The sequence below is a fragment of the Artemia sp. Qi Xiang Cuo genome, chromosome 4, assembly GCF_049724085.1.
Source record: "Artemia sp. Qi Xiang Cuo chromosome 4, ASM4972408v1, whole genome shotgun sequence".
NCBI lineage: Eukaryota > Metazoa > Arthropoda > Branchiopoda > Anostraca > Artemiidae > Artemia > Artemia sp. Qi Xiang Cuo.
The window spans coordinates 40,967,525-40,981,310 of record NC_142797.1 but is presented as its reverse complement, the minus strand read 5'-3'; the positions used below and the strand labels follow the sequence as shown (position 1 = coordinate 40,981,310).

The following is a 13,786-nucleotide window of genomic DNA, read 5'->3' as shown; positions in this document are numbered from 1 at the left end:
TTACGGCCACTACTTGGATATAATCCTTCTTAAAAAAAAAAAAAAAAAAAAAAAAACAGGCAGAAATGCACAAAACGTTCAGGCAGTCAAGTCTGACATTTGACTGCCTAAATACCCAGCGTCAGAAGCATGCGAGTTGAACCTAAAATCCAAATGTACGCTTGTTTCAACTTAAAATTTGAAACTCTTCAGTTGTGTTGGCCTCGGCTGGCTTGGTGCTGTGTTGAGTTAGTAGTAGTAGTAGTATATTGGTAAATTAATCTCATATTTGTTATCACCAACTCTAAAATCCTGTAATGCCTTCGCTGGATTCAAACCCATATCTATGAAATATGCACTTACGTGACTTCTGTGTTTCAGCATTAGACTAACATCTGTAATTGAATCACCTAGAAATACTTTAAATACGTACTATAATGAAAATCGAACATTTTTAGTGTTTCTTATTAAAGGTGTTTTTCTTTGCGCTTCCTTATGTAGTAATCTTACGTACTTACAAGTTCAATTACGTGTACATCAACAAGCTCAGAAACCCTTGAATATGAAGTTCTGGTAAAACCAAAGACTATTTTCGAAATATTTCGATAATCTTATTTATGAAAAAACACGATTTTTCAAATAATAATGATAGTGTTGCTGTAATTTTCACCAAAGGGGGCTGGAGACTGAGTGTTTGCTCTGTTGACCAAAGAGGGCCAGAGATGAAGCGTTAGTAATGTGTACCAACAAGGTTCCGAGACAAAGCGTACACACTGTTAACGTGAGGGGGCCAGAGAGATGAGGGGGCCATGCGGTTGGCCATTTGGGGTCGGATATGGAGCATATGCATTGTAGACCGAAGAGGGTTGAAAAGGAGGGCACGCGCCATTGACCAAATGCAGTCGGAGATTTTAACGTACGCAGGGCCTAGTCCACCATGTATGTAGAAAATTAAAATGTGACTCATATTTTAGAATTGTGTAACAATTCGACCTTTCTAATAAAATTTATCGATGAATTGAAGGAAATTTAAGGTTCTAAGTCTAAGGTAACGAAGTATCGGGTGACTTGCATAACTTTTAGCGCTTGCCTCTGTGACTAAACGTACCATGTCATCATTGGCGGTACGTTTGTTGGACTCCATTATTTTGATTAAAATTACTATCTTGAAATTTGATCTGATGTCAGGTGGGGCTGCAATGGTATCCGGGTGGCACATTGGGCATTGATATTGCGTCAGGATCCCTCATTAGGCTTTCGATCGTACAAATGGAAATAAAACTTTCAATCGGCAATAGAATAACTCTTTCCGAAATTTTTATCACCGTCTTCTATGTGAAGAAGTCGGGGGAAAAAAAACATTTTCGAGACACTTCGGTCTTTTCTAGGTCAACGCTATTAAAACTCAACTGCTGAGACTCAGGATTTTCCAGTGTAATCATAGATTAAGTAGAGGCAGATATATTTCAGCAGCTGTTAAATCACTGAAAAATATCTGTCATCTTTTCATATTAATAGTGGGCTAAAGCAGCTAGACTTCACTTTTGATTTATTCTCCTGGCCTGTTATCAGGAATTACGGATGTCCCTAAATAGTAACAGAAAATAATAAAAGATTTTAAGCACATGCACTGTCTTTGAGAGTCTGTATCTCTAAATCTTTCTTTGCTTTCCTTTTTTACTTTGTTTATTTTAGTACTGATTCATCTGTATCTGTGATTTACTATTAAAATATTGTTTCTCTTTTATAGACAAATTCAAATGGTTCGACCTGACTTAATCCCCGATACAACACTTTTGAGCGTTAGAAATCCGTTTCTGAAACTACCAAAGAAAATGATCGACGAAGCAGAATTTAATTCCAATAATGAAATCAATGCCACGTTTCAGCGTGCTTACACTGAGTCTGGGCCAGTAAGTGTCGATATTTTGCAGCACATTTTTTCTGCATGAACTCGCGTGTAAAGTTTGGTGTAATACATTAGCCATAAATCAAGTCAAGGGCGCTTGGCTCCTGTAACGTTTGGTTTAAGAAATACATTAGCCATGAATCAAGTCGAGGCTTTTGAAAGTATAATGTAGTATAAAAGCATACTATTTATTACAATAGTTTATGACGCCTGGTATAGATTTTGAATCGTGAAGAGTAGATTTTGAATGGTAATATGTAGAACAAATATTTTTCAGGTAGCAAAGATACGTCGGCTCGACCTTTTACCAGAGGATCCTACCTATGCTGAACTCCGAAGTCACAAGGAAAAGGAGATTGCTTACGTGACTCAAGTTAAGCAGTAAGTTTTTTCTAGTTATAAATAGCCTACAAATTAACATGGTACTCAGTAGGATGCCCAGACTTATTTGGTTACAGTAAATAGAAGACAGAGAGGGTCGAGGCCACGAGTAGAGATGGGTGGGAAAATTCCATCTCATTCTGGTAATTTCTAGAGCTGATTTAAAGCTGAAATGTAGAAAGAGTAACTTCTGATGCTTAGCTAATATTTAGGAGGAGTAATACTAAATAATTAAGAATAAAACATAAGAGGAAGACTCCAAGAATGGTTGGATGTGAAATTGAAGAGTTAAATACTTATGGTGTAGAAGATGGATGGAATCCTTTTATGAAAATACACTTAACAAGGTTCAAAAAGGGTTCAGTTACGTATGCAGTATCCGGATTTCCTTCTGACCAAAACATTTCTGAATAAAAATTGTCTTTCAATAGTTTGTTTTCATATACTTATGGCCAAGAAACCTTTTGATGATAAATTTTCTGATCAGTCACACAGAATCCTATGCAGTGAGGGAAAGGGATAGTTAAAAACTTTTATTCGTTCGTTTTTACGGGTATAAAAATAGTCAGATTTAGTAGGTAAAAGAGTTTAGGTTAGAGTGGCTAGGGTACTATTCTAAAAGATTAGCTTTGGTTTTGTAATTACTGCCATTTTGCAGCTCTTAATATTCTGAATATTTCATGGTTTATCGTTTGGTCATAGATAGTCGGCTATATTCGACTTAACGAAAAGAAACAAAAGAATGCCAACAAACTACAGTAGAAGTGACAAAGCAACGAAGTAAAAAAATTTTAATTAATCAAAAGACAAAGTTTCTTGGTGGTAATGAAATTGGAATAGTTCAGACTTTTTCACAGCAACAACAAAACAAATAACATTTATAGTAACAATTAGGTATCACGTAATGGGGTATTTATACAATACGAATGATTGCTGACAAGTAATTTTTTCTGCTATTTTCTTCTTAACCTTAGTTTTGTTTTATCGACAAGCCTTTATATTGCTAGTCCTTGGTCTAGAAAAAGAGAAGAAAATACAATTCTAGTCAAAATTTTCCTCTCTGACTTTGCGTGTGAGAAGCAGGTATATTATAAGGGGATATTAAAATGAGTTTTTCAAATCAAGACCAAAACATGGGGATACGAAGACAATTGTCAGGGTTGAAACCACAATAGCAAGTCTGTTAAAAGCTGGACAATGTAAGTTTTGGGTACTTGAGGAGACAAAGTTAGCTGTGTTTTTGGTATGAAGTCACTGCAAACTTTGGTAATAATTATCCTTGTTACGCATTGGCCATGTTAGAGGAATTCTAGTTATTGTTTTCCCTATGAAGATGTCTTTTTTTGCAACACCCAAAAAACCGATTTTTTCCATCAACTTGAGATTTAGACTTTTAGGATGTAATTCAAATGTTCCTTTTTTCTGCAAGATGGTTTAGAAAAACATTTCTGCTCCAATTTATTTGTGGTCATACCTTAAATGGGGCGTACTGAGAATTATTCACTTCATTGCTCTTGACTTACCTCAATTGCAATATTTGTCTTTGTTAATCTTATATATATATATATATATATATATATATATATATATATATATATATATATATATATATATATATATATATATATATATATATATATATATATATATATATTAATAACACACTTTCTTATTACAGCTTTTGTGAGTTTATGCCCCTGATGCCGACGTTGAAGTTACCCAATCTTGTGGCATCTTGTTTGCGAGAAGTGAACCTTCACCCCGTTGTTGCTGTTAAAATGTCTGAGCCTGAAAAATGGCAATTGAATAGATGGATTTACCTAACACTGGAATGCGGTATGCTCGTAATGTACTTATTGTCGACTTAAACGAACACTACCTTGGATTATATCAGACTTTATTACATTTAATGTTTCACTTAGTTTTATATTAGTATAAGGCCACTCAAGAAAGGAGTACTGTATACAGTAGTTGCTGTATGTCCTTGATTCGTTGACTTATCTCCCTTCTATTGCAGTATATTTTACAGGCCATGTCTGTGAACACGAGTTGACATCAATTTGAGCTCAAAAGTAAAATATGTGATTGTCAAACACTGCTAGGATACAGGCGAAACCAAGGAAATCAATGACTATTTCATACATCAGTTTCGATGTTAAAATCAAGTATTTTGCAGTATGCATCAAGACATCGCTTAATTGCAGAAAAAGCAAAGACAGATAGTCCGAGTAATTGAGAGGCAAATCTGGGATAAGCCCTTTTTAGGATTGTATAAAAATGATGTCATTTCATTTGTTGATGGATAAGTCTATCTATCATCCATCCATGGGTCATTCCTAGGGCAAAACTACGGTAGATAGTCATAGAATTAAAGGATTAAAGATTGGATTGATTTTGGGTTGTCGCGTGACAGACAATGTGAAGAAAGAGATCCTTTGAGGAGAAAGGGATCATTAATGCATTTTGGAAATATCCAGGTTGATCTGCACGCAAGAGGAGTCTTGTTCTTCGCTATACCTTTTGTGGCTTGCAAGAATGCATAGTTAATGGTCGCTTATTGTGAAGTTTGCAGCTCAGGTCTGTTCTGAGGGCGGCTGATAGAGATTTTTAGATGCAAAGGGCTTAGTACCAAAACTAATTTTGAGTGGGTGCCAAAATTCAAAACCTGATCCTCTCCCACTGTTTTTTTTGGGGGGGGGGGAGTGGGAAAGTTGGGCTTTTTCAAGGAATGACTGTTCACTAGATGTTTGGGGATATTTTTTAAACTTAAGGAAGCCATAATTCAGAAGGTCAGAGCTCTCAGTATGTGTAGAAAGAAGCTTATGAAAAAGTCTTTACTATGCCTCAACGAATGCAGGGAGTTAAGTTGGGGTCTTCGTGAAGATATCCTCTAAAATGAAGAAGAAAAGCCCTGGGATTCCAAAACTTTATTATGATAATCATAATGATGATTAACTGATAGTTAATAAGGTTTGTATAGTAATTCCTTTCTGGCTCAAAGCTGACAAAAAAACGTGTATCAATATCTACGACGGGTTTCATTTCTCTTTATACTTCTTCATCAGACGTCTTTTACTTCTACCCGACTCATTATCTTTCTTGATTATATAGGTTTAATCGAGTCTAATCTTTAATTTTCCAATGAGGGATGAGGCACGCATAGCAGTGTCTTTAGTTTTCCTACATGAGTCACTTACTTTGGTTTTGAAAAGAGCGAGTGTTCTCCAACCTTCTTATATGTAAGTGTGATTGCTGATTGCATCCTGAATTTGATCAAAATAGAGTTTTGAAATTTATTTATGTAGTTTTTGTAAAACACCCTCAGTGCTTGGAACAACTCTGGGATTAACTATCTATAATTAATCAATCTTAGTTTTTTTTTCAAGTTCTAGCTCCTAGAAACAGCCCTGATACATAATGCTAACCTTTGCAAATCTTCTTTTTTTGATGAAAAGTATAATTGTAGCCATATCAGAGAATCTCATCGCCTTCTTGAGATAGTTGTCACATTGTAAAAACGTGTGCTATGGCCTATATATACACAGTATATGATAGTACTCTTTCCAGAATACAATAAGAAAAGGCATGATTTAATTAAATTGGCTATTATTGTGTGGATTCTTCTATTTTGCATTATAAACAGGTTTGTTTAGAACAAACAATAGGCTACAGTTATTTTTAGGGGAGTAAATCTGTTGAAACAGGCAAAGTGTATGACAAGTTTAGGGAAAGATGAAAAGTGTTTAAATTCATGATATTTCGGGGAAAGCCTTCTCATCTACATAAGCACCTCCCACGTGAATTTACGGTAGGTACAATCATCCATCAGTGAATGTTTTTGTGGGCACAATATTCTGTTTTTCCTTGGTTAATTATTCTTTGTTATTTCTTGTTTCTTCTTTGTTAGTATAATGTTTCTTGTTTCTTTTTTTTACTGTATAATAACGTTATAATGTGTACATTGTAACGTATTATTCTTTTTGTTAGAAAGGTATTTCCTTGTTTCTCGCTGGTTAAAGGCAATCAACTTTTTCCACGTACAAGGATACAAGTTTCAGCATCGGATTTTCCAGGGCATTTTCCGTGATATCTAGGGTCTAGTAGTATAAGACTTTCAATAAAAATTAAATTATATAGTAGACTTTTGTTTAATATAGCAAAAGTCATTTATTACAGCAACACTACTTTTTTTCCTGAAATACAAGAATTTTTTCTGAAAAGTCGTCAAATGCTTATCACCAACAATCTCTTTCTTTTTTGCTGAAAAAAATATAAATATGTTTACTTTTATAACTTAAATAAATCAAATAATTTTAACATTTTGATTACTAAATATTAGTATATGTATATTAAACTGACAATGCACATTCATTTGTATTTTTTCAGTAAAGTGCAAATTTTTTTCTGGCCTCGGGAAGGCATAGGGGTTTTGCGCCCAACTTATGTCTGCTCGTTTTGAGTTTGACTCGGTTATTTATTGTAATTTCTGTTTGTTTCAGGTTTCACTCATTTATCGATACTGATTTGTGGTAGTTTCAAGCTTGGTGGAATATTTGATTTGATTTTCGCTCATTTTTTGTTTAATGGAGTTCTTTACTTTTCTTTGAAAAACTTATTTGTGGAAAAAGTTTTTTTTTAATTAATTTCTGTTCGTTTTATATTGACATAGTCTTTTCAGGGAAAAAGAAAATAACACTTTAAATCTTTTCCTTTTTTAAGACTTTATAGTTTGGCCTGCTATTTGTATGCTGGAGAAAAATTTTCGGCAATTTTTAACAACATGAACCCTTTTAAAAATCTGGACACAAATAGTACTGTTTAATTTACTTTCATACCTCCTCTAGTTGACCTGAAATGGAAAACTTGATACCATTTGCAAAAAAAATCTGTTTACTTTCTTTGATAGCTTGGATACACTTACACTATTTTGATTTGGTTACATTTTAAGAGCAGAAGTGACCTCGAAAGTTTGAAAATAATCCCCCCCGTTGTTATTGGTATATGGCTGATATGAATCTTTTGTATTCGGAATTAAGACTGTGCATTTTTATTTAATATAGAGGAGAAATTTAGTCTTTAACAAGATTGAGAAAATGGGTGGGGGGGAGTTGAAGGGGGACTAATTGCCCTTCAGTCACTTTCGACTATTAAAAAGGCCATCAGCCCTTTCTATTTTCAATCGAATGAGCCCGTTTCGAAGTTCCCAAGACAACTCCTTCGATACGAAGTGCCCTGATCTAAACAACAATAACAACAAAAAATATTACTAATCACTTTCGACTATTAGAAAGGGCTCTAGCCCTTTGAATTTCCAATCGAATGAGCTTTTTTTGAAGTTTCTACGACAATGCCTTCTTTCTGTAAATCAACTACGCTGAACAAAATGGCTATCTAAAATTTTTTATTGGATGTGTTTAGGGGGAATGATGGGCGTGGGGGGGGGCTAGTTGCCCTCCAATCACTTTCGACTATTAAAAAGGGCACTTGCCCTTTGAATTTCCAATCGAATTAGCCTTTTTTGAAGTTTATACGACAACGCCTTCTATCTGTAAATCAACTACGCTGAACAAAATGGCTATCTAAAATTTTTTATTGGATGTGTTTAGGGGGAATGATGGGCGTGGGGGGGGGCTAGTTGCCCTCCAATCACTTTCGACTATTAAAAAGGGCAATAGCTATTTGATTTTAAAATCGAAATAGCCTTTTTTGAAGTTTCTACGACAACCCCCTCAATAAAAACCTTATATGCCCCCTGGGCATAACTTAAAACCCTTGCCCTGAGAGTTGTGGGGGAGTGTCCTCCTCAAAAACATACTTTCTATCTGGAAATCAACTACGCTGAACAAAATGGCTATCTCAAAATTTTTTTTGGGAGTTGTTTGGGAGAATGATGGGCATGGGAGGGGGGCTAGTTGCCCTCCAATCACTTTCGACTATTAAAAAGGGCACTAGCCCTTTGAATTTCCAATCGAATTAGCCTTTTTTGAAGTTTATACGACAACGCCTTCTATAAAAACCTTATATGCCCCCAGGTTATAACTTAAAACCCTTGCCCTGAGGCTTTGGGGGAGTGTCCTTCTCAAAAACATATTTTCTATCTGGAAATCAACTAGCCTACGCTAAACAAAATGGCTATCTCAAAATTTTGATTGGATGTGTTTGGGTGAATGATGGACGTGGGGGGGGGCTAGTTGCCCTCCAATCACTTTTGACTATTAAAAAGGGCACTAGCCCTTTGAATTTCCAATCAAATGGACCCCTTTTGAAGTTTCTATGACAACGCCTTCTGTAAAAGCTTTATATACCCCAGGACATAACTTAAAACCCTTGCCCTGAGGGTTGCTGGGGAGTGTTCTCGTTAAAAACATAATTTATATCTGTAAATCAACTACATTGAACAAAATGGCTATCTCAAAATTTTGATTGGATGTGTTTTGGGGAATGATGGGCGTGGGGGAGGGGCTAGTTCCCCTCCAACTACTTTCGACTATTAAGAAGGGAACTAGCCCATTGAATTTCCAATCGAATGAGCCTGTTTTGAAGTTTCTACGACAACGCCTTCTTATAAAAACCTTATATGCCCCAGGGCATAGCTTAAAACCCTTGCCCTGAGGGTTGTGGGTGAGTGTCCTCATGAAAAAAATGTTTTCTATCTGGAGATCAACTAGCATATGCGGAAAAAAATGGCTATCTCAAAATTCTGATTGGATGTGTTAGGGGGAATGATGTGCGTGGGGGGCTAATTTCCCTCCAATCACTTTCAACTATTAAAAAGGGCACTAGCCCATTGAATTCCAAATCGACTGAGCCTGTTTTGAAGTTTCTACGACAACGCCTTCTATAATAACCTTATATGCCCCCAGGGCATATCTTAAAACCTTTGCCCTGAGGGTTTTGGGGGAGTGTCCTCCTCAAAAACATATTTTCTATCTGAAAACCAACTACGCTTAACAATATGGTTATCTCAAAATTTTTATTGGATGTGTTTGGGGGAGTGATGGACGTGAGGGGGGGGGCGCTAGTTGCCCTCCAATCACTTTCGACTATTAAAAAGGGCACTAGCCCTTTAAATTTCCAATCGAATGAGCCTCTTTGAAGTTTCTACAACAACGCCTTCTATAAAAACCTTATATGCCCCCAGGACATAACTTAAAACCCTTGCCCTGACGGTTTTGGGGAGTGTTCTCGTTAAAAACATATTTTCTATCTGTAAATCAACTCCGCTGAACAAATTGGCTCTATAAAAATTTTGATTGGATGTTTTTGGGGGAATGATGGGGGTGGGGGGGGGGCTAGCTCCCCTCCAACCACTTCGACTATTAATAAGGGAACTAGCCCTTTGAATTTCCAATCGAATGAGCCTGTTTTGAAGTTTCTACGACAACGCCTTCTTATAAAAAAAAAACCTTATATGCCCCAGGGCATAACTTAAAACCCTTGCCCTGAGGGTTGTGGGGGAGTGTCCTACTAAAAAACATATTTTTGATCTGGAAATCAACTAGCCTACGCTGAACAAAATGGCTCTCTCAAAATTCTGATTGGATGTGTTTGGGGGAATGATGGGCGTGGGGGGCTAGTTGCCCTCCAATCACTTTCAACTATTAAAAAGGGCACTAGCCCTTTGAATTCCAAATCGAATGAGCCTCTTTTGAAGTTTCTACGACAACGCCTTCTATAAAAACCTTATATGCCCCCAGGGCATAACTTAAAACCTTTGTCCTGAGGGTTTGGGGGGAGTTTCCTCCTCAAAAACATATTTTCTATCAGAAAATCAACTACGCTGAACAAAATGGCTATCTCAAAATTTTGATTGGATGTGTTTTGGGAAATGATGGGCGTGGGGGGGGGGGGCTAGTTGCCCTTCAATCACTTTCGACTATTAAAAAGGGCACTAGCCCTTTGAATTTCCAATCGAATGAGCCTGTTTTGAAATTTCTACGACAACGCCTTCTATAAATACGTTATATGCCCCCAGGGCATAACTTAAAACCCTTGCCCTGAGGGTTTTGGGGGAATATCCTCCTCAAAAACATATTTTCTATCGGGAAATCAACTACGCTGAACTAAATGGCTATCTCCAAATTTTGATGGGATGTGTGTTGGGGAATTATTGACGTGCGGGGGGGGGGCTAGTTGCCCTCCAATCACTTACGACTATTAAAAAGGGCACTAGAAATCACGATTTCCAATCGAATGAACCCCTTTTGAAGTCTCTACGACCACCCTTCTATATGAAGTGCCCTGCTTTAAAGAAAAAAAACTGTACATTGTGTCAACATGATCTTATATGCCTTCAGGGCATAACTTAAAACCCTTGCCCCGATGGTTGTGGGGGAGTGTCCTCCTCAAAAAGATATCTTCTATTCTAGCATTTTTTGAAGTTTCTACGACTACCCCTTCTATAAAATCCTTATATGCCCCCAGGGCATAACTTAAAACCCTTGCCATGAGGGTTATGGGGGAGTGTCCTCCTCAAACACATATTTTCTATCTGGAAATAAACTCCGCGGAATAAACTGGCCAGCTCCCCATTTGGATTGGCGGGGTGGGGGGCACTGCGTGGGGGGGGGGGGGGGCTAGTTGCCCTCCAATGACTTTCGACTATTAAAAAGGGCACTAGCCACTCTAATTTCCAATCGAATGAGCCATTTTTGAAGTTTCTACGACAAATCCTTCGATACGAAGTGCCCAGGTATGGAAAAAAAACACATTGTGCCCACATCGTTCTTTACTTAGGCAGCGCTAGCGCGCTGCCTATAATACCATAGTGCTGAAAATATAATGAAATTTCTTTAACTCAAATCTCCATGGGCCAACGGAATTTCAATTCAGCCAGGTAATTAAGATAGCAGGACTAATTAACCGATTTTTAACAGCGAAACTTACATTTAAAAATTTCTGTATGACCTAAATCAAACCGAACTCTAATTTTGGTTTTGAATTCTTTTAAGATTTTAAAATTGATACTAGTTTCTTTTGTTTCGTCTCTCGGTTGTTTTATGGAAGAATTTATTGCGTGTTTTAGTCACGCAACCTCCCTAGAGCTTAATATTTAACCATTTTTATATATTGTTGTTTTATATATTGTTGTTTTTATATATTGTATTGTATATATTTTTGTATAGTCTTGTTGTTGTTTTGTTCTTTCAAGAACTTTCCTAAGTTGGAACTCAATATTTTTTTATTCTTATTTAATTTATAATAAATTAATTCCCTGTTTCAAGAAGTTTAGTAAATCAGAACTCAGTAACTCAAACTGTGTTAACAAGAATTGTTTTCTTAAAAGTTTTTGTGACAAGACGGGGGTAATCTAACTACTTTAAATTTTGTAATTTCCTACAAAAAAAGTATAAAGGTGGATCAATAATAGTCTAACCAGGTCTAAATATAAACGAGATCACTGCTATAAGCTCAACTTTCAGCTATGGACTCCTTCAACATTTCTTTTGCAGGATTATTGGATTCAAGAAAACGAACTGGGAAGGACCTTGCATATCTTTTGCGACATTTAAAGCGATTTGTGGCTGGTACAGGAGTAGATTTACCTGGGATATTTGTCATTCTTGTTGAGTTTCTTTTAAGCTGGGATGGTTTGACCTTCAGGACTGAGCTATTTAATTTGCTGCCATATCTTCCAATACAGCTTGCCAAGTTTGAAGGTAAGCCTCTATTGATTTCTTTTGGATTAAGGTAAAATCTATACTTGGGGATGAATTTTGTCATAACCTGGTATTAAGATACTGGTGGGCATTCGGTTTCAAAATTTATAGACCTGATAAAATGGACATTGAGTACTACTGATAGGGGACATACATTGCCTTTTTTCGTAGCAATATTGATAAAGATGACAGAACAATGTTAGCTATTATCAAACCATGTAAATTAAGATACTTTCGTGAAATTTACGAAACTGCGTTCAGCGAGATTTTTTTGTCTTGATTAGGTCTTGACGTGGGAATACACTAAATTTTATAAGATTCTAGTTTAGGTGAATGACCGTAGTTGACAACTCTGCGCAGGTTTAAGAAGGAATTGAAGATAGGAAAGCAAAACTGTTAAATCAAATATTTTGTAAATTTGGAAATCGGGATACACCACGCCTAGTAAGTAACAACGAAAAAATGAAAGATTATTTACAGTTCCGCAAAAGCAGCTAAATGTCTACGTGAATACATTTTTTGAAGTATTTATGAATTCTTTTGAACTACTTTTTGAATGCATTCAAGTGCTTTCGAAATGAGATAAGACGAATTCACTATCGGTAAATGGCACCCTCTTGAATAATTGGCATCATTTTATCTTTCTTCTCTTTCCCCAAATAAATGTTGTTTTTTTTTTTTTTCGAGCAAAATCAGAATTATTCTCAATTAATAGTAGCGACAGTTCAGGAGTATCTCTGGTAGGCGTGTGATTATCAGATATATTTTCATCTATCACGGAAAACCAATCACATAAAGATTTGGAAATTTCAATCATAATTAATGAATCAATATGGTAAAATAAAAGTATTAATGTGTTCTTTGTGAATGGCCAATGGCAGCACAATATTTTAAAGTAGAATATATTCCAAAATTGTTACAATAAAAAGAATTCTAGGTTAACTTTTAAGTCTGCTTTTAAGTATGCTTGCAGTTTTCTTAACTTGGATTGCTCAAAAATTCAGCTAAAATCACAAAGTTATTTTTTTTTACTGTATTCTTTAGCGCTATCTTTAGAATAATGATCCAGTTATTTGAATACAAAAATTTGAACTTGCGTTCTGAGATAAAGTAACTGACATGCTGATCTGTAAATGTTATTTTTTTAATTTTTCTTTGACTCCACTTTTTAATTTAGTAATATTCAAAATTTAAGAAATCGAGGGTGTGGTGCCAAGAAGCATTTCCAGGTTTCGCCCTCCTATCTAACCATGAAAAATTGATTTATAATGCCTTTTTGGCTATTTAGTAGCAAAATAACTATATAAAAAATAAAGCCATTGCTCAATTGCCCTACCCCAATCGATATCCTTTGATTGTATTTTGAAACGTGAAGCCTGAGAAATTAAATTTCCTTTTCCTTAAATTTAATCTGCAATTTAAAGCCTCCGATTTTATACAAAATCTGGGTTTACCACACGACTTTGAGATTTATTTGATTTGTTTCCTTGTAGATATCAAAAAGGCTTTACTCAATCCTTTAGTTAAGATGTCTATCTACGGTGACGAGGCCTTCAAAGATGACACATTGCGATGCATTGGGCAGTTGATCGTACGACTGGTAAATTCGTCACTTCTTTATTTCGTTCTTTTAATTTTTACATTTAATTTTAAATAAATACACGCATGTATCTATGTATGTATCACCAAAAGAATTGACTTATCTTGGAAGAGGTGTGTTAGGTGCAAAAGAATAGCGGGACCCGATTTTGAAGCACTATCTGAAACTAAATGATTATTGTTTTTAAATGAGATGCTTTTTAGACACGTTAAAAATGGCAGGCAATAGAACCCTTAACTGATTTGGCTTCAGGAACCG

At 35.9% G+C, this 13,786-nt stretch overlaps 1 protein-coding gene across 1 annotated transcript in view; it reads left to right on the top strand.

The window, feature by feature from the left end:
- The window catches only part of LOC148953113 (uncharacterized), a 66,063-nt gene that overhangs the window by 27,980 nt on the left and 24,297 nt on the right, over positions 1 to 13,786 (top strand). Inside the window, exons 4-8 of the mRNA XM_089087871.1 lie at positions 1,730 to 1,892; positions 2,166 to 2,269; positions 3,948 to 4,105; positions 11,722 to 11,928; positions 13,422 to 13,528. Of these exons, the coding sequence (XP_088943997.1) occupies positions 1,730 to 1,892; positions 2,166 to 2,269; positions 3,948 to 4,105; positions 11,722 to 11,928; positions 13,422 to 13,528 (739 nt within the window). The remainder of the gene's footprint in view (positions 1 to 1,729; positions 1,893 to 2,165; positions 2,270 to 3,947; positions 4,106 to 11,721; positions 11,929 to 13,421; positions 13,529 to 13,786) is intronic.